At 41.4% G+C, this 27,810-nt stretch overlaps 1 protein-coding gene across 2 annotated transcripts in view; it reads right to left on the bottom strand.

The window, feature by feature from the left end:
• abcd3a (ATP-binding cassette, sub-family D (ALD), member 3a) overlaps positions 1–27,810 on the bottom strand; it is a 77,854-nt gene that overhangs the window by 1,893 nt on the left and 48,151 nt on the right. For both annotated transcript variants that reach the window (XM_085983285.1, XM_085983286.1), the window contains 11 exons: positions 23,485–23,582; positions 23,234–23,325; positions 16,412–16,503; positions 15,732–15,795; positions 15,364–15,427; positions 14,686–14,763; positions 14,518–14,583; positions 9,005–9,094; positions 7,201–7,320; positions 2,536–2,640; positions 587–643 (listed from right to left, as the gene is read on the bottom strand). In XM_085983285.1, coding sequence (XP_085839411.1) covers positions 587–643; positions 2,536–2,640; positions 7,201–7,320; positions 9,005–9,094; positions 14,518–14,583; positions 14,686–14,763; positions 15,364–15,427; positions 15,732–15,795; positions 16,412–16,503; positions 23,234–23,325; positions 23,485–23,582 — 926 coding nt within the window. The remainder of the gene's footprint in view (positions 1–586; positions 644–2,535; positions 2,641–7,200; positions 7,321–9,004; positions 9,095–14,517; positions 14,584–14,685; positions 14,764–15,363; positions 15,428–15,731; positions 15,796–16,411; positions 16,504–23,233; positions 23,326–23,484; positions 23,583–27,810) is intronic.

Raw genomic sequence — 27,810 nt, forward strand, 5'->3', positions numbered from 1 at the left:
TGGACTTCAACTTTGATAAACCCGACACAGCACTCGTTTTCTGACCAGCAGGCATTTCCCGTGTGCAAAGGCAGTGAGGGGTAGGACTAGAGGACTCCCAGGTCAAAGCCAACCATGCAGAAAAAAGTGCCATCCAACTAGGTTTTGATAGTTGCTCTGCTTTGGAGCTACTCTTCACCATCTGAGGATAATATCAGTTTGGCTGTGTAAGGTTAACATGCAGTATGGCAATATTCAGCTTAAGAGTGCTAGTGTATTTAGAAACAATTTGATTCATGAGCAAAGCAACTGCTTGTCTTTGTGCCTACACGTCTGTCTTTATCATTTTAATATGATCTAACTCAGTTCTACTCTATGGTTACATCCAGAGATGAACTGGGTTACACATCATTCATCCTGTCTGCAGGGCTCTCTCCCAGATAGTGTCCCTCAAAATGGAATTGTTTAAAATTACACTGTGGGATAATATGTACGTGAAGATCCTTTCTTTGTTATTATTGGGGAAGCATTGACCAATTTATTTTATGGATTTTATCTTATTGCATTTCTAAATACAAACCCAGTCACCCAGCATTACAGTACTAACCTCATGGTGAGTCCAGAGAGATTTTCTGTGTGACACAGTGAACAAAGTGATGCCAACCTTTTAACACAAATGGTACAGGTTACAGTCAACACAAGGGCACAATATTCAGGGTTGTCAATCCCAGAGAGGACTGTGCACAAGTTGTAATAATGGGATTATTCATAATGTTTATAAAAGTCTAATTAATTTAGAAAGCATTTTCTAAAGGTATAAAAAATTTCATAGCCAAGAGTTTATGCATGAAAACTCATTAGAGGAATTCAGAGCAATGGAGATCAAGCATGCTGGGCCGGAGTGGTACCACACAGCTTCACATCTGCAGTGCCCACACAGTAAGTGCATGATCTCAGCTGTGCCAGTCAGAGGTGCCCAAGTGGTATGTCGAGCTGTTTTCCATAGGAAGAAGAGGCATGGGGAAAGAGAGAGGGTGTATCTTGGACCACTTTCAGCCACCTCTTAGTATCAGTTACAGACTGATACAAAGAGGCATGAGAGAAAGGCACTCACCTACCCCTCTTGGTTAATGGAGCAGGAGACCATAACTTAGAAGTAAAAAAAAAAAACATGGTGTTTAAATAACCACTAAAAAGAGAAAAACTCAAGAGGCTGACTGCAGCCTATGGAACATACCCTAGCAATGAGTCAATGCCATTGGGAATGGAAAACAGTCATGAGAAATGAGAAAACAATTTATTAAAAAAATACAATAATCCAAAACTATTTTTGCAATATTGTAAACTGGTGACATTTTGGATTCTTTATCATTTCAGATTTAGAAAAACGACAGGGTTGAAATTGGTCTTTGGCGATAGTGCATAACGGGTGATAGTGACTAGGCAGTTGGCACTGACCGCAACAGCAAAGAAAATTAGGCATGGTGTAAAACAGGCTGCCAATTCGCTATCACTCATTTTGCACTTTCGCCAAAGACCAAATTAGTCCCCGGCATCCTTTTTCTGCTTGAAAGCTAAAGGAAAGAGAATCTTTTATGATTACTTATGTGCCCCATGCATTTTAAAGTCCCTGATGGTTTTATCAAAGGTACTGCACTACCACCATTATTTTTCACGTATAACTTGCACTTCCCCTTATCTAAATTTGTTTTCTGTACAACATTCACTTACATATAATGTGTTGTTGTGTTTGAGATTCATTAGTATGTGTAATATAGAAAAATCACTGAAATCCACTTCCAGAAAGAGGTTATCTATGATGTGAATTCACACTAGGGTAGATTTTACAAATTCGCTCTCCCAGGGCAGAACTTCGGACACAAGAATTGCACATGTGGAATACGAACATACAAAATTGACAGGTAGGAAAAGACCTGCTGGTCCATCCAGCCTGCCCCACACCATGATGGCTGGAGCATTATGACCAGACACTTCCTACCCCAAACCTCTCCTCCGCAGCCACATAATCTCCTGGGAGAGGCAAAAAACCAAGGAGAAAGCCCAGGGCTAATAAAGGGAAAAAAATACTCTGGAAAATTCCTCTCCGACACCCTCACGCGATTGAAACGAGTCCAGCAGATCACATGGACCAAGAAATTTGGGTGCGGAGGAAAATCGTGAGCCCTGCTGAGTTCTGCACCCAATTCCCAATATATGCTCCTAAAATGAACAGATCCTTATTGATCTCTGTGCTTGAAATCCCCCAAAGTACTCCTGGCACGTGAAACTCTGCTCATTCACAAAATCTACCCTACAACATGTACCTGGGTTTTGGTCTATTTTTTCAATACAGAATGATGTGTTCTATAAGCAACACATCAATTGCTACTGACCAATGGCCAGTATAGCTGAATCCAGTCTTAAATACAAGACATTTTATTTATAATTAAACAGAATTCATTAAGGTATAAAAATGAAATTAGTAAGACTCTAGTATTTACTTTGTGTCTCGGAATTGCATTTTATTTCAGGTTTCCTCCAGTATTCATAGCTTACCTTTCTGCAGTGGCTGTAGATAAAGCCTTCAACATCTACACTAACCGCACTGGTACATTCATCTAAAATAGCAAACTGTGGTTTGTGGTAGAATAATCGAGCCATCTGCATTAAAGAAAAATGAAACAACACTTCGTCAGTGGCCCAGAGAAGCCAGTATTTCCTCTTTAAGCGGATATTCCTTTCAATTAAATTAGCTGTTGGCCTGTTCTGGCTTTGTTAAGCTACAAATGGTACAAATGTCTTTGGGGGGGGGGGGGGGAAACAGCATTATAATTGAAGAAAAATATGCAAATGCAAATCAGCCAGTGATAAAACACATAAATCTTACGGACTAGTAAACAAGTATACGTTGAACAGTGAAACTGTACTAGAAAAGAGAGATTCTAAACAGAGATACTAAAACAGATAACTTGGACTGTAGATTTTGCTGGAGAAAACTCCTTTATGAAGGAGGAAAATCTTAACGGCATGGTGGGATGATGGGCTACGGTACTCTTCCACAAGCTGCTAGGACACATTCTGTGTCTGCAATTCACCATGCAGTTCTTGATCTTATCTAGGTCAACAGAGAAGGGTGCACTGAGCAGGGGCCAAGCACTTCTACAAGGAGGAAGTGGTGGGGTGGGGGTCGGAGGGGTGCAATAAGTAGGCCATCTCCTAGCATTCCATACAAAGCAGAAAATCCATAACAAGCATTTATACTTGCCTTAGAGGGAGTGCAACAAAGGTTCACTGGACTGGTTCCTGGGATGAGGGGATTGCCCTATGAGAGATTGAGTAGACTAGGCCTATATTCCCTAGAGTTTAGAAGAATGAGAGGTGATCTAATTGAAACATCTAAAACTCTTAAGGGGCTTGACAGGGTTAATGCTGAGAAAATGTTTCCCCTGGCTGGGGAATCTAGAACACAGGTCACAGTCTCAGAATAAGGGGTCAGCCATTTAGGACTGAGATAAGGAGACATTTCTTCACTCAAAGGGTTGTGAATCTTTGGAATTCTCTACCCGAGAGCAGTGGATGCTTAGTTGTTGAGTATATTCAAGACGGGGTCGATAAATTTTGGGGAATTAAGGGATAGTGCGAAAAGGTGGAGTTGAGGTAGAAGATCAGCCATGACCTTGTTGAATGGCGGAGCAGGCTCGAAGGGCCAAATGACCTACTCCAGCTCCTATTTCTTATGTTCTTATGTGTCTGAGTTTTGAGACCAGGATACAGGAAGGAAGATACTAACAGCAGCAAAATTATCTTTGAAATAGGAGTGGGGAAAGAAAGCATTTAAGGGAAGGAAAGAATAAATTAAGTAACAAGATTTTCCCCTTTTAAAATTCCTTTAGGTATACATTATCTGCCAACAAAGAGGGTAGACAACTGATCTATTTAGAAGCCTCTATCAATGCTGCAAGCAGGCATGATCTGCTTTCAGGAGGTTGGGGGCGGGGGCGGGGGGGGGGGGGGGGGGGGGGGAGAAAATTGTCAAAAAGAAAAATGCATATATGCCCAAGTTGTTAAATTTAATTATTATTGGGAATTATCCAAAAGGCAACAAAGATTTTCTTCACCAGAGTCTTTTCTTGCACAATCTGTGGGACTCGTCAGTTACCATTTTTAGAAGTTTTGTTTGTTGACATTAAGAGGCACAAACAATTATTCAAATACAGGGACAATAGGCAGAAGGAGAATAAAATACTGTTATACATCAGTTAGATCAGGCAATGTATTTTAACAACAGAATGAGCTAGAGAGGAAACAATTGATAGAGCCCAATCTGTCAATACACAAAACATATTTTGCAGAAACATTGAAAGACTTGCTAAAATCATCTGACACCATGACAGCAACAAATTACATTACAAAACTATGCAGGAACCTCTTTCCCAGTATTCTGGCCTTTTGGGGATTGCTCTTTTCCCTCCAAACTCTAGCCTGCTTCCTCACACTCCTCCTCCCACTGTGCTGACTTGGTGGGTGACTTTTGTCCCTGCAAGTGCAATGCTTGCAGGATTCTCAGCATCACTGTTAAAATGACTCGACATTTCATGGGGTATTTACTTGGATTTTTAAAAAAACATATTTGCATTGTTTCATGTTGTTCTCCCATCCTATCTGTAAAAAAAACTTTCACAGCCAAAAATAGTTCTTTTAAATTAAAAACTATGCAGTATGCAATATTTAGCAATATCAAATCATTACTGTGTAATGAGAAAGGGCTAATCAATAATCTTGTGGTAAAGGAGCCTTTAGGGACAAGTGACCATAATATGATTGAATTTTACATTAAGTTTGAGAGTGATGTAGTCCAATCTGAAACCAAGGTCTTCAATCTAAACAGAGGAAACTACAAGGGTATGAGGGACAAGTTGGCCATGGTAGATTGGGAGTACACTAAAAAGGCATGAAGGTGGACATACAATGGCTAACATTCAAGGAAATAATGCATAATTTGCAACAAACATATATTCCTCTAGGGCATAAAAACCCAAAAGGAAAAGTGATCCAACCATGGCTAACAAAAGAAATTAAAGCTAGTATTAAGTCAAAGGACAAAGCTTATAAAGTTGCCAGAAAAAGCGGTCAGCCTGAGGAATGGGATCTTTTTAGAAATCAGCAAAGGGGGACCAAGAAATTGATAAAGAAAGGGAAAATGGAATATGAGCACAAACTAACGAAAAATATAAAAACGGATTGTAAAAGCTTCTATAGGTATGTGAAAAGGAAAAGACTGGCAAAGGTAAATGTAGGTCCTGTACAGTCAGAGATGGGAGAATTTATAATGGGGAATGAGGAAATGGCTGAGAAATTAAATAAATACTTTGTTTCTGTCTTCACGGAGGAAGACACAAAAAAAAAACCAGGAATACGAGAAAACCAAGGGTGTGGCGAGAATGAGGAACTTAAAGAAATTATTAGTAAAAAAAAAAATAGTACTAGCAAAATTAATGGGACTAAAAGTCGATAAATCCCAAGGACTGGATGACCTACATCCTAGGGTTTTGAAAGAGGTGGCCATTGGGATAGTGGACGCATTGGTTGTCATCTTCCAAAATTCTATAGATTCTGGAACAGTTCCTGTAGATTGGAGGATAGCAAATGTAATCCCACTATTTAAGAAAGGAGGGAAGAAAGAAAACGGGGAACTACAGATCTGTTAGCCTCACATCAGTAGTTGGGGAAATGCTGGAATCTATTATAAAGGATGCAATAACTGGGCACTTAGAAACTAATAGTAAGATTGGGCAGAGTCAACATGGATTTATGAAAAGGAAATCCTGTTTAACAAACCTATTGGAGTTCTTTGAGGATGTAATTAGTGGAGTAAGGGAACCAGTAGATGTGGTGTATTTGGATTTTCAGAAGGCCTTTGATAAGGTCCCACACAAGAGTTGGTTAACAAAATTAGGCCACATGGAATTGGGGGCAATATACTAGCATGGATTGAGAATTGCTTAACAGACAGAAAACAAAGAGTAGGGATAAACAGGTATTTTTCAGGATGGCAGGCTGTGACTAGTGGGGTACTGCAAGGATCGGTTCTTGGGCCCCAGCTATTCACAATCTACATCAATGATTTGGATGAGGGAACTAAATGTAACATTTCCAAATTTGTTGATGATATAAAGGTGGCAGTGTCAGTTGCGAAGAGGCTTCAAGGGGATCTCGACAGGCTCAGTGAGTGGGCGAGAACATGGCAGATGGAATATAATGTGGATAAATGTGAAGTTATCCACTTTGGTAGAAAAAACAGAAAGGCAGAGTATTTCCTAAATGGTGAAAGATTGGGGAGTGCAGATGCTCAGAGACCTGGGTGTCCTTGTACATGAGTTACTGAAAGTGAATGTGCAGGTGCAGCAAGCCATTAGAAAGGCAAATAGTATGCTGACCTTCATTACAAAAGGATTTGAGTACAGGAGTAAAGAAGTCTCAATAGGGTCTTGGTGAGACCACACCTGGAGTATCGTGTACAATTTTGGTCTCCTTACCTAAGGAAGGATATACTTGCCATAGAGGGAGTGCAACGAAGGTTCACGAGATTGATTCCTGGGATAGCGAGACTGTCGTATGAGAAGAGATTGAGTAAACTAGGCCTGTATTCTCTTGCATTCAGAAGAATGAGAGGGGATCTCATTGAAGCATATAAAATTATTACAGGGCTTGATAGGGTGGATGCTGGGAAAATGTTTCCCTTGGCTGGTGAGTCTAGAACCAGGGGCCACAGCCTCAGGATAAAGGGTAGGCCATTCAGGACCGAGATGAGAAGAAATTTCTTCACAGACGGTGGTGAATCTTTGGAATTCTCTACCCCAGAGGGCTGTGGAGGCTCAGCAATTGGGTATATTCAAAACAGAAGTCAATACATTTCTGACTAGTAAGGGCATCAAGGGATATGGCGATAGGGCCGGTGAATGGAGTTGAGGCAGAAGATCAGCCATGATCTCATTGAATGGCTGAGCAAGCTCGAAGGGCCGAATGGCCGACTCCTGCTCCTATTTCTTATGTTATGTTTTTAAAAGTGTAAAAGGGCATGAAACTCCCATGAATATTGTGGAACAGTTGTGCATTCCATTCTAGTGACAAACCTCAACTATGTAATAACAGATTACATAATAACATACATATTTTTCCTCCCAAAGCTTTTAAAAATGATAAATGAATTGTAAGACATACAGCCATTCGTTGCTTCTCTCCTCCGCTGAGTACATCCATCCAGTCCTGAATGCAATCCCAGCTTCCCTCACGCTCCAGAATGTGGCCAAGCTGGACGTTGTCTAGATACTCCTTTAGCACCTGTTGACAAATGCAATTCTACCATCAGCAAGTGGAATGTACCGTTTATTAAAGGTTTCATGGGAAATATGGCATGGTGGACATGAAAAAAAACATTTACTGCACGGAGTTTAAGACTTCAATGTTTTTTTTGTATATTTCAAGAATCCAAAAGCACTTTTTATATACGAATACGGCAACTTGCTAGACACTGCACGGACAAAAAAAGACCCATTTCAATATCACATTGATGTTTCACATAGGGTGAGGTGTGATTAAGGAATTCATAGAATAATAGAAATTTCAGCACAGGGGGATGTCATTTGATTGATCATGCTGGTGCTGGCGATAGTTCTGCATCAGAACTATCAACTCTAATTCCACTTCCCTGCATTTTCACTATGTATAAATATGCATATTTAAGACATCACAGCCAATTACACAAGGGTGACTTCAGCACAGTTTAACTTACAGTCTTTGTGATGGACAGAATATTGGAGTTGGAAGCTCAACTCATAGGCCAAATAAGTCACTGAGGTTGCAAACAGTCTGGCTTAACCTGAGACAATGGCCAGGAGGGGGATGAGTACATAACCTAGGCTGACACTTCATTGCGGTAGTGACGGAATGCTGCATTCAGCACTCATCCTTGAGGGTAGCGAATAGGAATGGGCGGAGTGGATGTAGGGTTCTTCTTCTTCTTAGGCAGTCCCTCGGAACGGAGGATGACTTGCTTCCACATTAAAAATGAGCTCGCAGGTGACTGATGAGTCCAATGCGGGACCTGCAGTCTCTGTCACAGGTGGGGCAGGTGGTGGTTGAAGGGGTGGGTGGGTGGGGTGCTTGGGTTGACGTGCGCTCCTTGCGCTTGGGTTAAGTAGGGTTAAGGGTGAGGTGAGTGGCAGTGGAGTAAGGAGGATGAAGAGATTTCGGTAATTCAAGGGGGAAGAGGTAAGGTTGTGAGGGGATAGTAGGAAAGGGTAGTGAGAACATGAAGGGGCAGGGGACACAATGGGGGAGAGAAAGCCTAAGTGACTGGGGAAGGGATGGGAAGCGAACTGCTGAGGGTCACATCTTCCCCACAAAATGCAGATTGTATTTGCATACCACACCATTCATCACCTCCCAACCATAAGGAAAGAAAAGAAAAAGGCAGAGAAGGGAAATTAGTTAAGGAGAGAAGAGACAGGGACAGAGCTCGAGTGGAGAGAGAGAAAAACAGCAACACAAAGACATTAGAGACACAAGACAGTGACCACATTCTCTGGCTTACCATGAGCAACCCCATGGGAGATTGATTCATGTTCGATCAATTCCTTTAGTGGAATGCAACAAGCAGGTGCTGAGCCTGGAATCCAATAGATTGTGGAGGAGGGGAGAGGAAGTGCAAGCACAAAAGTAGGGAAAATTGAGGAAAGGATGGCATGGATGACTGCTATGGCATAAAAATGGGAACTTGAACTGAACCCTTGCAGGAGGTCTCCAAATTAATCACAAACGGTTTAGAATTATCAGCAGAGAGAAAAGGGCAGGCAGCCTTTTTTTCCAGTTTCATAGTTCATGCTACATTTTCCATCACTCCTGCCTTACATCCAGTCCACTCCAGCGTTAGTACCTGCCACACCCAGGTATGACAAACAAGCCAAGAGGGGCTCGAATCATAAAGTGGGCAGCTAATTTCATCGGACAATAACATTTGTTGTACCTGATCAGATATTTCCTTCCGCCTCTGATCTTCCACTGTGTCTGGGTAGATCACCTGATCTCTCAGCGTTCCTAGGGTCATGTATGGTCGCTGCAAGACAATAAATATACGCCATTTTAATTTGAGAATCTAAAACTGATTCACTGAAATCTTTGGAAACCCTTTTTTTTTTTAAATTAAGTACAATAACTCAGGATTCAAAAGTTAATTTAAAATAAGACAACTCTGATTTTCAAGTTATATATTTTGTAGCTACATACACACTTATAAAAAATCTCAGATATTGATGACCAGCAGTTACAAACAGCAGGTTAAAAACTTTCCACTGTTATTACTGTTAGAAGTTCAGTACCAGATTTTCCACTGGAATTAGCATTTTTTACGATTCAGAACAACCTTGCATTTATGTAGTGCCTCATCACATCGTCTCGACTTGATAGATTTTTTTTGATGGGTAAAACACAGTAATTGTGTAGGCAAACCTGCAGTTGAGGTAAGCAAGATGTGAAATGCATGGTAATTATATACAGCCTTTGATCTTGGTTCCTTTACCAACTGGTTTTGTAGAAGCTCTGAGTTTAATGTGAAATGAAAGGAGATTAGCGAGATGCAAATCAATGGGGATTAGAAGATGTGTGTCAACTGGCACCATTCCGATTCAGACTGCAAGTTATTGGTACATCAGGTGTTTATTATGTGCTACTTAACATTGAGCTGTTATTTAACACCTAAATGTCCAATTCTAGGTGAAAGTCAAGTAAGACAGGTGTTGAGTGGCTGCTGCTGCTGAGGACTCAGGATATGCACAGTAAACCTCTTTTAAACAGTTTAAAATCTATACTTTTTCTAAACAAAAGCCACTTGCTTAGCACAAAAGCAAAATACTGCGGATGCTGGAAATCTGAAATAAACACAGAAAATGCTGGAAATACTCAGCAGGTCAGGCATCATCTGTGGAGAGAGAAACAGAGTTAACGTTTCAGGTCAATGACCTTATGTCAGAACTGGTCTGAAGAAAGGTCATTAACCTGAAACGTTAACTCGGTTTCTCTCTCCGCAGATGCTGCCTGACCTGCCACTTGCTTAGCACTGTTTTTGTACAATATTTTAAATATATATTTATTATACTGTGAGTGAGGTGTTCTCATACCTCACAGACATGCTACAGAATCTAGGGTTGCCAAGTCTGGTTGGACGATGTTTTATCACATGACCTCCCACCTCCAATTGCCCCACCTATACTCCCACCATTGGTCGCTCGACACGCGCACCGCCTTCCTGTGCCAATTGAAAAGTGAACAGACTCTGTTATCTGATTGGATAATCCTTAACTGTTAGTCAAACAGCCTCACTACCCCATCTCCGATTTTTTTTAATGCCATGATTTTTCTCCTGGATTGCTCAAAAAAGTGTCTGGGTGATTAATCTTCAATTGTCAGAGACTCCAGGTTAATCCCAGGGTGGGGTGGGGCCACCCTAACCACGTCTAAATTCCCAATGCCCATAATTTTGTTGAGGTTGCTGCAGGAATTGGTCTCGAGGTGCTGTAGATATCTAGGAGCCCTGGTCATGGGGAATCTTATGGCTAACTATGAATTATGATCTTAAAGCAGACTACTCAACAAAAAAAAACACCAAGTTTGTAGCAAAATAACTCGTGGAATAATATGTCTTTCTCTCCAAACGCTCCATCAATCCTAGGATACCATTAGCACTGGTGCTCAGTGTATACAGCGCAGTGTTTCAATATCAAACTCACTTGGCCCAAGCCTTCCTTACTGAGGTGTGTACCTTCCTCCAATAAAGGTGACCTCTAAATCCTTTCCCCAAACTTGCCTCAGCAGATGCAACCTATTTTGTTAAAATTATGCTCAAGAAATACTCCAATATTATTTTGCTAGGAATCTGAAAAGTCAGTACCAAATCTCTGAGGCAGATAAAAAAAACTGAAGCTCATCGCTTTCCCCTATCCGTATTATAGAGATTCTGACACTTTCATTAACGCTGACCCTCTACTTGACTATTTAAGTTTTACTACTTCCAAGCTTACTTTGCAATCTGCCGAAATGCTCAAATAAACTAAAAAGAACATTTTGGCTTTTGGACTCACCCAGCTGACTCATGGACATTCACTCTTTAGGGACAATCACGCAGATTAGACCCGCCTCAGCAATCTGCACAGCACATTTAAAGAGTCTCATTCATGTCGTTGAAGATTCTGACCCCCACCATTAAAGCTGACCCATGGAGGTATCGGAGGCATACGTAGAACATACATAAGAACATAAGACGTAGGAGCAGGAGTAGGTCATTTGGCGCCTCGAGCCTGCTCCGTCATTCAATAGATCATGGCTGATCTGATCTTGCCCTCAACTCCACTTCCCTGCCCACTCCCCATAACCCTCGACTCCCTTATGATTCAAAAATCTGTCTATATCCACCTTAAATATATTCAATGACCCAGCTTCCACAGCTCTTTGGGGAAGAAAATTCCAAAGATTCACGACCCTCAGAGAAGAAATTCCTCCTCATTTCCGATTTAAAAGGGTGCCCCCTTATTCTGAAATTATGCCCCCTAGTTCTAGATTCCCCCACGAGGGGAAACATCCTCTCTGCATCTACCCTGTCAATAAGATCCCCTCTCATTCTTCTAAACTCCAATGAGTATAGGCCCAACCTGCTCAACCTTTCTTCATAAGACAACCCCTTCATCTCCGGAATCAACCTCGTGAACCTTCTCTGAACTGCCTCCAATGCAAGTATATCCCTCCTTAAATAAGGAGACCAAAACTGTACGCAGTACTCCAAGTGTGGTCTCACCAACGCCCTGTGCAGTTATAGCAGGACTTCCCTACTTTTATACTCCATTCCCTTTGCAATAAAGGCGAAAACTCCACTTGCCTTCCTAATTACTTGTTGTACCTGCATGCTAACTTTGTGATTCATGTACAAGGACCCCCAGATCCCTCTGTACCTCAGCATTTTGTAATCTCTCCCCATTTAAATAATAATTCGCTTTTTTATTTTTCCTACCAAAGTGGATAACCTCACATTTTCCAACATTAAACTTCATCTGCCAGATTTTTGCCCACTCACTTAGCCTATCTCTATCCCTTTGGAGATTCTTTGCGTCCTCCACACAATTTGCTTTCCCACCTATCTTTGTATCGTCAGCAAATTTGGCTACATTATACTCAGTCCCTTCGTCCAAGTCATTAATATAGATTGTAAATAGTTGAGGTCGCAACACTGATCCCTGCGGCACCCCACTATTTACAGTCGGCCAACCTGAAAATGACCCATTTATCCCGACTCTCTGCTTTCTGTTAGTTAGGCAACCCTCTATCCATGCTAATACATTACCCCCAACCCTGTGAGCTCTTATCTTGTGTGTAGTAACCTTTTATGTGGCACCTTATCGAATGCCTTCTGGAAATCCAAATACATGACATCTACTGGTTCCCCTTTATCTACCCTGCTCATTATATCCTCAAAGAACTCCTGCAAATTTGTCAAACATGATTTCCCTTTCATAAAACCATGTTGACTCTGCTTGACTATATTATGATTTTCTAAATGTCCTGCTATCACTTCCTTAATGATGGACTCCAGCATTTTCCCAATGACAGGTGTTAGGCTAACTGGTCGATAGTTGCCCGCTTTCTGTCTCCCTCCTTTCTTAAATAGGGGCGTTACATTTGCGGTTTTCCAGTCCGCTGGGACCTCTCCAGAATCCAGGGAATTTTGGTAGATTACAACCAATGCATCCACTATCTCTGCGGCCACCTCTTTTAAGACTCTAGGATGCACGCCATCGGGTCATGGGGACTTGTCCACCTTTAGTCCGATTAGTTAGGCCTGGTAGGATTCCCTACATGTGCAAAAGATGTTTGACACCAAGTATGTTTTTAAATAAAACTAATGCTGCATCAGTTCAGCAGATATACGTGGGAAAATCAGAACGGAATGCTTGTCACATAAGGGACCTCAGCTCCTGCTTCTCACTTCTATTTCAAAACTATTGAATTGTTCATTCAGGAACAAACTACTGAGTTTACCTTGCCTCCCATTCAGTTGTGCAAGAATTATTTGCTAGAGTTAACTGTCTACCTTACTCAGCCCCTGGTCATAGTATCCGAGTAATAAAGCAGAGGGCGACCCCAAGATGCTTTTTCTTAGTTTGTGCCATGTTACCTTGGCTGGCATACAAAACCTGCAATTCTTACTGCATCATTACAGAAGCAGAAGTTGTCATTACCACCAAGGATGAATGGAGCTGAACTGGCAACAACCTATTCCTTCACATTTATCACATAACTCACAAACTGCAATTATTCATTGACCCAGAAATTGATGGAGCGGGGCATCTCACGGCAAGTGCCGCAAATTGGATTTTTGTCTTCACCCTTCAGATCATATTTTTTTTGTGCCTTAAATTGCTGGAAATGCACATTGATAATGGCACGGCGACGTCAACAGGGCACCTGGGAGCTCGTGAACGTTGGTCCCAATGGCCTAACTCCTTAACCAAATGAAATTTAAGGATAGAGAAAGAAACAGAGCGAACGACGGAGAAGGAAATAGGGTGAATTAAAGTCAAAAAAGATACAGAAAGAGAAACAAAGAGTGGATTAAGAAAGAAGAGATAGAAAGAAAAAAAAATTGTAAAAACTTTAAATTTAATAATCTTTCAGGAACAATTCACTACCTGCAGGAGTGAGACTCCACAGTTTCAGTGTTCCCTTTCTGGGCCTCCAAGGTTGAGTGGCATGTCAGGACCATAAATCACAGCATTAACAGGGTCCTAACATGAATTACAAGCCCTAAATGGCTGCAGCAAAATTCATTCGTATTAACAGCGTAAATTCAGCAATTTCATGACACACGGCGAGATGGTAATTTTTTCGGTTTCGGTGAGGCTAATCGTCCAGCAATTTGTGGCGAGTCAGAACACATGTCTAAGTCTTCTTCGCCATAAATTGCTGGGGGGATTTTTACGCACTAATAATGGCGGGCACTGTGAACTTGCCATTATCTATCCAGGAATTAATGGGCCAATTATTTGAAGTCAACCAAATCATTATTACAGGTGTCAGAACACCAAGGAATCTTCTGAAAGTTCTGCCTTAATCTTGTAAATTTGGAATAATCCTACCACAATGCACAAATATTAAAGTGCATATGCAAACATTTCACTTCTATTTTACATATGTTAAGAGACACGAGCCTTTACATGGGTTTTTACAGATTGGTAATTTGTAATTTCTTGCTCAAATTAAATTTGACATGAAGGGAATTTCATCATAGGACCCGATCAAACTGAAAAGCTGAAGGTTTTGCAAGAGCAATGCAATATTGATTACACACAAAATCTGAGGGGGCGATACTATTACACATATATTGCAAGTGACTGCAGATAGACAATCTGTTGCGCTAGATGGAAATTAGTGTGTGAAAGTAAATGAACTATAGAGTCAAATAAATCAAGATTAAAAAGGATAAGTCAGTCCTACCTGAGGTACATAAAACAGCTTCCCTCTGTCCGGTTTTGTCAGTCGTCCTCCAAATAGGGGCCATAACTATCAATATGAAAAATGATAGTTTAACCTACCAACTTAATGCTACTTGGGAACAAACATTATTTTAACATTCAATATCATTTTTAATCTATCTGCCCTTACCTCTCCTAAACAACGGAAAAGTGAGCTCTTTCCACACCCATTTGGACCACAGACGAGGACATTTGCCCCAGACTTCACCTGAACAATGAGAACAAAGTTAAAACAAATATTCTTGAACTAAAGCATTTTGCAAAAACACTCTCGCATTGTGCACCTCTCGAGTAAAAGTCAAATTATTTTTACATCAGAATATTCACTATCAAATGTTTTGCCTTTTTCAGAATTAAAACTTTCAATGTTTGCTTTACATTTCAGACAATTTTCCTCCCAGAGAACAAAACTCAACAGCCAACCTGTTGAGGGCAACAGTTTAAAACTACAGGTTGCTGCGACTTTGAAAAATGTTGTCTCCTCTGCATTACTTACCATTCTCTGGCCAACAATCAGCACTCAAGACTCTTGCCTCTACTGTTATGCTACTGTTCATTAGGATGTGCTGTACAGTGGCACGTGTAGCCTGTCCATCCATTCCCCTTAATCGTTCTTTAACAATAGTTGCCACTTATCACCTAGCCCACAAATGAGACTAAAGTGTGCTTGCATGTACATCACAGTCCAAACCAAAAATTACAGGTTTAGATTGTTACTGTGGGGGTTCAGTAGTTCTTATCAACTGAACTGGGACCAAAGAGGTATCGCAGTACAAGGAAATGCAAGTGTAATAGATAAACTCTTTACCTCAAAAGAGAGGTCTGGAATCAAAACATCTCCATTTGGTGTCACCAACGGCACATGTTCAAATCTGAAGAGAAAAACGGTCTCATATTACTATTCAATATTCTATTAATCCTTCTCTGCCACACACTTTTGCGTAAGCTTTAACAAAATCAATGAATCTAGATTTCAGTTAGTTTTTTTCCGGATTGATAAATAATTAGGTCTGTAAAATGATTTGCAAATGAGGTGTAGATAAAAAGATTTTCACACACAATGTTATGAAACAACTGTTAATAACCAACTGGAAAAAGCAAATAGTTGGTCAGACTTGGTGAAGAGTTTAAATTTGTATTGCAGTCTACGAGTTAAGTATAGAGCATTACACTTACTTGATAACATGATCCATAATAATGATTTCCCCACTCCCAGGTATCAAAGGCTGACTTTTTAAACCTTAATAGGAAAATTAGAGACCAAGTATAAACTTTATGCGACTAAGTACAATATATCTTGCATGTGCATGTTAAAGGGAAAAATACATGGAAGAATTAGGGTACTTTGGATGTAGCTGTTCTTCTGCTCCCCAATATTTTGTCCTGAAGGTAGAAACTCATGTTGCAATATGGTTCTGCAGGGACCAACAGTGATTTGTACTTTGCCCAAGAGGTCATTCCTATACCCAGAAAATGGCTTTGGGGAGGTTATCCCGCCGTGGAAGTTGATCCTTTCCTTGCCTGGTGTTCACAAGTATGCACATTTTTGCAGCGATCACTGGATAGCAATCAGGAATGTGCACCCTGGCTGATTGTTTCTTTCTTTCCCTAGCCTGAGAAGTCACCAAAGCCAGCTGTAATATCCCACTGTCATCCTGGCTAAGATCAACTAATTAAGCATAGATCAAGGATCCAGAACCAGAGTTAGCTAACTTCTACACAACTCATAAAACATCAGATTAAAAACCAATTTATAGGACACAGTTTATGTCCAAGTTTATGCTGGTGTAAACCGGTTCTCTTCTATATAGATAATAAAAAACCTCCAAGCATGCCATATTTGTCAGATTACTCACCTCTATCCGGTTGAGAAAGCATTGTGCGTTCATACTTTCCACTATTTAGTTCTTTCAAAACTTGCATTAATTCAGTGATTCGAGCTGTGAAACTAAATAGAAAGAACATATATGAAAGGTTTCTGCAGTGTGATCTAAAAGCTGTAATTTTTAATAGGACTGATGCAATAAAAATATTAAAGCAGAACCAGTAATTGTAAATATAAACTGCAAAGGTCATAAACTCCTTTAAAGCAACAGAAAAGCATTGCATTCAGTGCACGTTATTTAAACCACACTTTAGTACTTGACCAGAGTTAATTAGCCAAAACCCACTTTATACTCATGTGGACTTTTTTGCTATGAATGAAAGAAAACGTCACACTGAAGTAAATGCTGATGTCATAAGATTACAAACACTAGGATCACTAGCATTTGAAGTTTCCGTTTCACATTTGTGATTGCTAAGACACATTAACACGCAAGGGCTTATTTTAGAAGCCTACACTGTTAGTGGAGAGTCTCAGCTGCTGACAGCACACAACAAAAATTCTAGTGTGCACAGCCGACAATTGTTCAACCATAATGTCTGGCAGGCCATTCTCGTAAAATTACCCTTATAGTCTCAATAAAATTGTGGATTTGGGAGTAGGATATGAATAAACTCCAACTCATGAATTAGGAGAGACAGTAAGTTGCGTAACTGAGAGTAGGTTACAAAGGGATAGACTGATTGAGTGAGTGGGCAATACTGTGGCAGATGGAGTTCAATGTGGGGAAGTGTGAGGTCATCCATTTTGGATCCAGGAAAGACAAATAGAAATCATTTCTTAACTGCGAGAGACTAGGAAATGTGGAGGACCTAAGGGATTTGGGCGTCTATGTACACAAATCACTAAAATTTGGTGCACAGGTACAAAATGTAATGAAAAAGGCTAACAGAATGTTGGACTTTATTTCAAGAGGACTGGAATACAAAGAACCTAAGTGTGGGCCCAGAACGGAGAGAAACAAAGCTGGATGTGCAAGTTAGAAAAGTAGTCAGCAAAACTAGTAGGGAGCAGAAAAAAAGGCCAACAGTAAAGAGGGTCAAAGTGCAGAAAAATATTAAACAGGCAAAGCTGAAGGCACTTTATCTAAATGCACGTAGCATTCACAACAAGGTGGATGAATTAATGGCACAAATAGAAGTAAATGGGTGTGATGTAATTGCCATTACAGAGACATGGTTGCAGGGTAACCAAAGCTGGGAACTGAATGTTCCAGGGTACTCAACATTTAGGAAGGACAGACAAAAATGAAAAGGAGGTGGCGTAGCGCTGTTAATAAGGGATGAAATCGGTACAGTAGAGATAAAAGATCTTGGCTCGGCAGATCGTGATGTAGAGCTGGAATCAGTTTGGGTGGAGCTAAGAAACAGCAAAGGGCGGAAAACATTGGTGGGAGTTGTGTATAGGCCACCAAACAGTAGTGGTAATGTAGGGCACAGTATCAATCAAGAAATTAGAAGTGCATGCAACAAGGGCAATACGGTAATCATGGGGGACTTTAATCTACATATTGACTGGGCAAATCAAATTACCACTAATGGGTGTGGAGGACGAATTCTTGGAATGCATGCAAGATGGTTTCCTGGATCAGTATGTGGAGGAACCAACCAGGGAACAGGCTATTCTGGTTCTGGTACTGTGTAATCAGAAAGGGCTAATCAATAATCTTGTGGTAAAGGGGCCTTTAGGGACAAGTGACCATAATATGATTGAATTTTACATTAAGTTTGAGAGTGATATAGTCCAATCTGAAACTAAGGTCTTCAATCTAAACAGAGGAAACTACAAGGGTATGAGGGACAAGTTGGCCATGGTCAATTGGGAGACTACACTAAAAAGGCATGAAGGTGGACATACAATGGCTAACATTCAAGGAAATAATGCATAATTTGCAACAAACATATATTCCTCTAGGGCATAAAAACCCAAAAGGAAGTGTGATCCAACCAGGGCTAACAAAAGAAATTAAAGCTAGTATTAAGTCAAAGGAGGAAGCTTATAAAGTTGCCAGAAAAAGCAGTCAGCCTGAGGATTGGGATCTTTTTAGAAATCAGCAAAGGGGGACCAAGAAACTGATGAAGAAAGGGAAAATGGAATATGAGCACAAACTAGCGAAAAATATAAAAATGGATTGTAAAAGCTTCTATAGGTATGTGAAAAGGAAAAGACTGGCAAAGGTAAATGTAGGTCCTGTACAGTCAGAGACGGGAGAATTTATAATGGGGAATGAGGAAATGGCTGAGAAATTAAATAAATACTTTGTTTCTGTCTTCACAGGGGAAGATACAAAAAACCATACTTGGTGTCCATACTTAAGAAGACATACTTGCTCTCGAGTCAGTACAAAGAAGGTTCACTCGGTTAATCCCGGGGATGAGGGGGTGGTCATATGAGGAGAGGTTGAGTAGATTGGGACTCTACTCATTGGAGTTCAGAAGAATGAGAGGCGATCTTATTGAAACATATAAGATTGTGAAGGGGCTTGATCGGGTGGATGCGGTGAGGATGTTCCCAATGATGGGTGAAACTAGAACTAGGGGGCATAATCTTAAAATAAGGGGCTGCTCATTCAAAACTGAGATGAGGAGAAACTTCTTCACTCAGAGGGTGGTAGGTTTGTGGAATTTGCTGCCCCAGAAAGCTGTGGAAGCTACATCATTAAATAAATTTAAAACAGAAATAGATAGTTTCCTAGAAGTAAAGGGAATTAAGGGTTACGGGGAGCGGGCAGGAAATTGGACATGAGTCTAGGTTCGGAATGGTCATGGCCCTGTGGGTAGTGGAGTGGGCCCAGGGGCCGTGTAGCCTGGTTCTGCTCCTACTGTATTCTAATTCTGTGTTAGATTTCAGGAGATGGTTTTATTCCTGTTCCTGGCTGGGGTGGAGATCGCCTTTACAGAAGGTAAGTACTGTAGAAAATATAGGGACAGAGTGATCTCCTGGAAGAATTTCGATCGCCTAGATGGGTCGGAGAGGAATTTCCCAGATTTTTTTCTCCCAAATTGGCCATTGGGTCTTTATCTGGTTTTTCGCCTCTCCCGGGAGATCACATGGGTTCGGGTGGATGCAGAGTGATAGAAGATTTGAGGTTAGGATCAGATCAGCCATGATCTTATTGAATGGTGGAGCAGGCTCGAGGGGCCGATTGGCCTACTCCTGCTCCTATTGCTTATGTTCTTATAACCTCCCAGGAATACGAGAAAACCAAGGGTGTGGCGAGAATGAGGAACTTAAAGAAATTATTAGTAGTAAAAAAACAGTACTAGCAAAATTCATGGGACTAAAAGTCGATAAATCCCAAGGACCGGATGACCTACTTCCTAGGGTTTTGAAAGAGGTGGCCATTGGGATAGTGGACGCATTGGTTGTCATCTTCCAAAATTCTATAGATTCTGGAACGGTTCCTGCAGATTGGAGGATAGCAAATGTAACCCCGCTATTTAAGAAAGGAGGCAGAGAAAATGGGGAACTACAGACCTGTTAGCCTCACATCAGTAGTTGGGAAAATGCTGGAATCTATTATAAAGGATGCAATAACTGGGCACTTAGAAACTAATAGTAAGCATGGCAGATGCAATATAACGTGGATAAATGTGAGGTTATCCACTTTGGTGTCAAAAACAGGAAGGCAGATTATTATCTGAATGGCAATAGATTGGGAGAAGGGGAAGTGCAACGAGACCTGGGTGTCCTTGTGCACCAGTCGCTGAAGGTAAAAGCATGCAGGTGGTTAAGAAGGCAAATGGTATGTTGGCCTTCATAGCGAGAGGGTTTGAGTACAGGAACAAGGATGTCTTGCTGCAGTTGTACAGGGCCTTGGTGAGACCACATCTTGAGTATTGTGTGCAGTTTTGGTCGCCTTATCTGAGGAAAGATGTTCTTGCCATGGAGGGAGTGCAGCGAAGATTCACCAGGCTGATACCTGGGATGGCAGGAATGGCTTATGAGGAGAGATTGGGTCGATTGGGCTTATACTCGCTGGAGTTTAGAAGAATGAGAGGGGATCTCATTGAAACATAAAATTCTGACAGGACTGGACAGACTAGATGCTGGAAGGATGTTCCCGATGGCCGGGGAGTCCAGAACCAGGGGTCACAGTCTAAGGAGAAGGGGTAAGCCATTTAGGACAGATGAGGAGGAATTTCTTCACCCAGAGAGTGGTGAACCTGTGGAATTCTCTACCACAGAAGGCAGTAGAGGCCAATTCATTAAATATATTCAAGAAGGAGTTGGATATATTTCTTAAAGCTAAAGGGATCAAGGGATATGGGGAGAAAGCAGGGACAGGGTACTGAATTTGGATGATCAGCCATGATCTCATTGAATGGCGGAGCAGGCTCGAGGGGCCGAATGGCCTACTCCTGCTCCTGGATTTATGAAAGGGAAATCCTGTTTAACAAACCTATTGGAGTTCTTTGAGGATGTAACTAGTGGAGTAGACAAAGGGGAACCAGTAGATGTGGTGTATTTGGATTTTCAGAAGGCCTTCGATAAGGTCCCACACAAGAGGATGGTGAACAAAATTAGGGGACATGGAATTGGGGGTAATATACTAGCATGGATTGAGAATTGCTTAACAGACAGAAAACAAAGATGGGATAAACGGGTCTTTTTCAGGATGGCAGGCTGTGACTAGTGGGGTACCGCAAGGATCGGTGCTTGGGTCCCAGCTATTCATAATCTATATCAATGATTTGGATGAGGGGACTAAATGTAACAACTCCAAATTTGCTGATGATACAAAGGTGGCAGTGTCAGTTGCAAAGAGGATGTGAAGAGGTTTCAAGGGGATCTCGACAGGCTCAGGTGAGTGGGCGAGAACATGCCAGATGGAATATAATGTGGATAAATGTGAAGTTATCCACTTTAGTAGAAAAAAACAGAAAGGCAGAGTATTTCCTAAATAGTGAAAGATTGGGGAAGGCAGATGCTCAAAGGGACCTGGGTGTCCTTGTACATGAGTCACTGAAAGTGAATGTGCAGATGCAACAAGCCATTAGGAAGGCAAATGGTATGCTGGCCTTCATTACAAAAGGATTGGAGTACAGGAGTAAAGAAGTCTTACTCCAATTAAATAGGGCCTTGGTGAGACCACACCTGGAGTACTGTGTACAATTTTGGTCTCCTTACCTAAGGAAGGATATACAGGAAACTTTGGTTTATCTGGAGGTTGTATGTCCAGAAACCTCGATCTACTGGCAGAAATCAGGAGCCATTTTGTTAGGTTTTTTTTCTTCTCGTGGCTTTTTTTTTCCTTCTCGTGAGGTTTTTTTTCTTCTCGTGGCTTTTTTTTTCCCCAACAGTCAGGCTCTGGAAAGTCTCTCTGAAGCTGTTGCTAAGCTACAGAGACGCTTCCAAGGTACGGGCTGACTGTTTAGAAGCTGTTGCTAAGCAACAGTGTTTGTTATCAGATACGGAGATGAAAACCTCCGTATGCTTCAACATTAACGCTGGTATGTGCGGCAGTTTTGATAGATCGGCAACAGCTCGGTCCCGTCGGTGCCGGATATAACAAAGTTTCCTGTACTTGCCATAGAGGGAGTGCAACGAAAGTTCACAAGATTGATTCCTGGGACGGCGGGACTGTTGTATGAGAAGAGATTAAGTAAAGTAGGCCTGTACTCTCTTGAATTCAGAAGAATGAGAGGGGATCTCATTGAAGTATATATAATTATTACAGGGCTTGATAGGGTGGATGTTGGGAGAATGTATCCCTTGGCTGGTGAGTCTAGAACCAGGGGCCACAGCCTCAGGATAAAGGGTAGGCCATTCAGGACTGAGATGAGAAGAAATTTCTTCACTCAGAGGGTGGTGAATCTTTGGAATTCTCTACCCCAGAGGGCTGTGGAGGCTCAGCCACTGGGTATATTCAAAACAGAAGTTGATAGATTTCTGACTAGTACGGGCATCAAGGGATATGGTGATAGGGCTGGTGAATGGAATTGAGGCAGAAGATCAGCCATGATCTCATTCAATGGCGGAGCAGGCTCAAAGGGCCAAATAGCCTACTCCTGCTCCTATTTCTTATGTGTTATGTTCTTAAAGGGGAGGAAATGATGTTACAGTTGTACCGAACCTTGATCAGACCCCATCTGGAATACTGTGTTTAGATTTATGCCACCGAACCTCAGGAAGTAAATATTGGATTTGGGAGGGGACAGATTGATACCAAGTTTAAAGGATTAAATTATGAGGACAGGTTGCATAAACTTGGGAATCCTTGAATGTAGAAGTTTGAGGGGTGATCGAAATAAGGTGTTAAAAATGATAAAGTGATTTGATAGGGTAGATGCCAGGGAAATTATTTGCTCCGATGGGAAATCCAGAACAAGGGAACATAATCTTAAAATTAGAGCTAGGCGATTTAGGACTGAAATCAGGAAGCACTGTTTCCACGCAAAAGATAGTGAAAATCTAGAATTCTCTTCCCCCAAAAGGCTGTGGATACGGAGTCAATTGAAATTTTCAAGACTGAGATTGATAGATTTTTGTTCGGTAAGGGCATCAAGGCAGGTAAATGGAGTAGAGGTACAGATCAGCCATGATCTGAATAAATGGCGGAACAGTCTCAAGGGAGTGATTGGCCTACTCCTGTTCCTATGTTCATGAAACACAGAATACATTTTCCTTTACGTTTGTGTGTTAAGACATCACTGGACAGAATGTGTTCTCAGGTTATAGTATACAGTTTCTCTGAAACCATAAAGCAATCTCGCACCAACTTCAATTTTGAATTGACAGGAAACTAAGGGAAATGACCTAGAATAAGAACTGTAAATCTAGCTGATCTTACCCAGACAATCTTGTCATCTCACGACCAGCCAGCACTATTCTCCCAAGTGCCTGAGACATTCTCAGTAACATACGACCACTTTGATAGTAGTCCTAAGAAAGAAAAAGTCTAATCAATTTTAAAAGAATAAATGGAGTTTTACTCTTGATCACATTGAAATGAACAAAAACGGACTATTTTTGGTATTTGCGAGCAATAAACTGTCCCTTTTGGCAATTATATGCAGGAGGGAAATCCTAATCAACACTTGCCTCCAGCAGTTCAGAGTGGCTACTTGTCAGATGGCGAGGGTGGGAGAGGTTCATGAAAGGTCGGCTTACTACCAGATAACCAATAACAGTAGCAAGATCTGTAATAAATTGAAAAACAAACCATTTCATTTCAGGTGATCCAGTCAATGTGTCAATAGAACATACTTTGTAAACAAATACCAACATATTTTGTCAACCAAATATTTCGACAGAAGAAAATCCAACAATATTTCGAAAGGGCAAAATTTGTATCTTTACATACTTTTTCTCCTGGTTACAATTAGTGCCCTAAAGAAAATCAAAGGAGGACAAATACAAAATTGAAGGAAAGAGGTTAGACTTTAAAACAGTGCCACAGATCAAGCAATATTTTTTGTCCAAGCTCAGTATTAGATTAGGATATCATCTGTACTCCTGACCTGAACTATACAATGTTACAATTCCCTTTTTGTCTAACCATTTTCTGTATAATATGTACTGTATATAGTGTTATTCTCTGGAAACCCTGCAGTAAAAACTTCAGAAATTAAGTTAATATCCTCTCAGTACACGTCACTGCAATAAGACATTTTTTTTTTAAAAAGCAGCAGGAAATGAGATCTGGTCCTGGCTATTTACACCACCAATTAGGTTATATTTTAAATTTCTAACATTTTTCAAGCTGTTCCTATGAATCCATTATTCAACAATTAATACCTTGCAAGAAAAGAAAAGCTGCATTATGAGTCTGATCACATCACAAAAGGCTTGCAATATGGACTCAGCAACATTTCTCCATAAAAATCAATGATTTAATGCACCTTGGAACATTGGGAAGCAACTCAGGGTGTTAGGCTATCTGTTGCATTAAAGCAAGAGCAATCTCCACACACAATTAGAATATGCTGGCGTCCATGGGGGTAAATTTACTGGGAATACTGGTTAAGAAATTCATAGATTGCACAGCTATTTTGGTCACAAGCTCTTTCCCCACTCCTCTCCAAAGGGCTCTATTCTGAGCCACACCATTAGTTCTTTGACTGAAGAAATCAGCAAGAACTTTGAAATGATAATGTGACCAGTGTAACATGCAAAACAATGAAACCCAAACAGTTCCAAGCAGCAACATTCAGGTTGAGAACCGAGAAGAATGTTTGAAGGAAGTTCCACTTTCATAAATGAAATTCCAGCCAAAGAGAACAAGACTGTTATAGATATCAAGCATTCCTCCACATTTGTTCAATCTGCACTGGCAAAGGAGCAAAAGTCTTCAATGCAAAAACAAACAAACCCACAGGTTCAATCAGTGTTTTAAAAATTCGTTCCTGGGATATGGGAGTTGCTGGCAAAGCCAGCATTTATTGCCCACGCCTAATTGCCCTCGAGAAGGTGGTGGTGAGCCGCCTTCTTGAACCGCTGCAGTCAGTCAGTGTGGTGAAGGTACTCCCACAGTGCTGTTGGGGGGGGGGGGGGGGGGGGGGGGAGAATTTCAGGATTTTGACCCAGCGACAATGAAGGAACGACAATATATTTCCAAGTCAGGATGGTGTGTGACTTGGAGGGGAACTTGAAGGTGATGGCGTTCCCATGCGCCTGGGAACACCATCACCTTCTAGGTGGTAGAGGTCACGGGTTTGGGAGTCGGTCAGAATCAGGGGAATTTATAATGGGGAACAAAGAAATGGCAGACCAATTAAATACATACTTTGGTTCTGTCTTCACAAAGGAGGACACAAATAGCCTCCCAGAGATGTCGGGGAACATAGGGACTAATGAGAGGGAGGAACTGATAGAAATCAATATTTGTAGGGAAATGGTGTTAGAGAAATTGACAGGATTGAAGGCCGATAAATCCCCAGGGCCTGATAATCTACATCCTAGGGTACTTAAGGAAGTGGCCCTAGAAATAGTAGATGCATTGCTGATCATCTTCCAATATTCGATGGAATCTGGAACAGTACCCATGGATTGGAGGGTAGCTAATGTTACCCCACTGTTCAAAAAAGGTGGGAAGAGAGAAAACGGGGAATTACAGACCGGTAAGCCTGACATCGGTAGTGGGGAAAATGCTAGAGTCCATTATAAAAGATGTAATAGCAGAGCACTTGGAAAGCAGTGACCGGATTGGACAAAGTCAACATGGATTTACAAAAGGTAAGTAGTGCTCGACTAATCTACTGCAATTTTTTGAGGATGTAACTGCTAAAATAGATAAGGGAGAACCAGTGGATGTGGTGTATTTGGACTTTCAAAAGGCTTTCGATAAGGTCCCGCATAAGAGATTAGCGTGTAAAGTTAATGGGATTGGGGGCAAGGTATTGACTTGGATAGAGAACTGGTTGGCAGACAGAAAGCAAAGAGTTGGAATAAACAGCTCTTTTTCCGAGTGGCAGGCAGTGACTAGTGGGGTACCGCAGGGATCGGTCCTTGGACCCCAGCTATTCACAATATATATTAATGATCTAGACATGGGAACTAGATGTAATATCTCCAAGTTTGCAGACGACACAAAGCTGGGTGGGCGTGTGTGCTGTGAGGAGGATGCCGAGAAACTCCAGTATGATTTGGACAGGTTGGGTGACTGGGCAGAAGCATGGCAGATGCAATATAACGTGGATAAATGCGAGGTTATCCACTTTGGTGTCAAAAACAAGGCGGCAGATTATTATCTGAATGGCAATAGATTGGGAGAAGGGGAAGTGCAACGAGACCTGGGCGTCCTTGTGCACCAGTCGCTGAAGGTAAGCATGCAGGTGCAGCAGGCGGTTAAGAAGGCAAATGGTATGTTGGCCTTCATAGCGAGAGGGTTTGAGTACAGGAACAAGGATGTCTTGCTGCAGTTGTACAGGACCTTGGCGAGACCACATCTTGAGTATTGTGTGCAGTTTTGGTCGCCTTATCTGAGGAAGGATGTTCTTGCCATGGAAGGAGTGCAGCGAAGATTCACCAGGCTGATACCTGGGATGGCAGGAATGACGTATGAGGAGAGATTGGGTCGATTGGGCTTGTACTCGCTGGAGTTCAGAAGAATGAGAGGGGATCTCATTGAAACATAAAATTCTAACAGGACTAGACAGACTAGATGCAGGAAGGATGTTCCCGATGGCCAGGGAGTCCAGAACCAGGGGTCACAGTCTAAGGATAAGGGGTAAGCCATTTAGGACAGAGATGAAGAGGAATTTCTTCACCCAGAGAGTGGTGAACCTGTGGAATTCTCTACCACAGAAGGCAGTAGAGGCCAATTCATTAAATATATTCAAGGAGTTGGATATATTTCTTAAGGCTAAAGGGATCAAGGGATATGGGGAGAAAACAGGGACAGGGTACTGAATTTGGATGATCGGCCATGATCGCCTTGAATGGCAGAGCAGGCTCGAGGGGCCGAATGGCCTACTCCTGCTTCTATCTTCTATGCTGCTGAAGAAGCCTTGGCGCGTTGCTGCAGTGCATCTTGTAGATGGTACACACTGCAGCCACAATGCGCTGGTGGGGGAGGGAGTGAATGTTTAAGGTGGTGGTTGGGGTGCCAATCAAGCGGGTTGCTTTGTTCTGGATGGTGTTGAGTTTGAGTGTTGTTGGAGCTGCACTCATCCAGGCAAGTGGAGAGTGTTCAATCACACTCCTTACTTGTGCCTTGTAGATGGTGGTGAAGATTGACTTAAAATGGAAAAAAAGACATAAAAGGTTGCCACGAATCAGATGCATGCCTGTTTGCCCAGAATCAAATTTAAAGGCTAGGCCAAGAATACACTTCTTGACTTTTAGGATATTTTCAGAAATCTGGATATCACAGGCTGTTCATCAACTCTTATTTTCCAACCACATGACGTCACAAGTGATTATAACTTTGACAGGCTCTTGGAAGCTAACCTAAAAAGAGTCAAATTAGCAATGTTTAAAGATACAAGATAGCTAGAATGCTACACTCCAGTAAATTACATTGTGGTCTCAGCACCAGCAGACAAACCACATTGTATAGCTTCAATGCCGAAGTCTTTCTAGATGCCATAAGTGTTTCAACATGAGCAGTTTGAGTTGAGAGCGCTTTCTGGGAGACCCTTGAAACCCTATTTGAAAGCATTAGTCCTTCACACCTATGGCTGCCAGGTAGTTTCCAAGATGCAATATTTCCTCTGTTCCATAAGGAGGACAAATTCCCCTTAAAGGTAGTAACATAGACTATAAACTAAGCTTTGTAGTGTACGATTTTAGATACCGTACCAAGCATAGTTTTCAAGGTATGCTGTATTTTGAAGCTCTTTAGGGCAGTTTCACCTTGTTCACCACAGAAACTTTATTCTTTGGGAAAGGTGATTCCAGATGATTAATTTGGAGGTCCACAGAGAA

This window comes from Somniosus microcephalus, chromosome 3, assembly GCF_052327205.1.
Source record: "Somniosus microcephalus isolate GS21.2 chromosome 3, FLI_Smic_1.0, whole genome shotgun sequence".
Taxonomy (NCBI): Eukaryota; Metazoa; Chordata; class Chondrichthyes; order Squaliformes; family Somniosidae; genus Somniosus; species Somniosus microcephalus.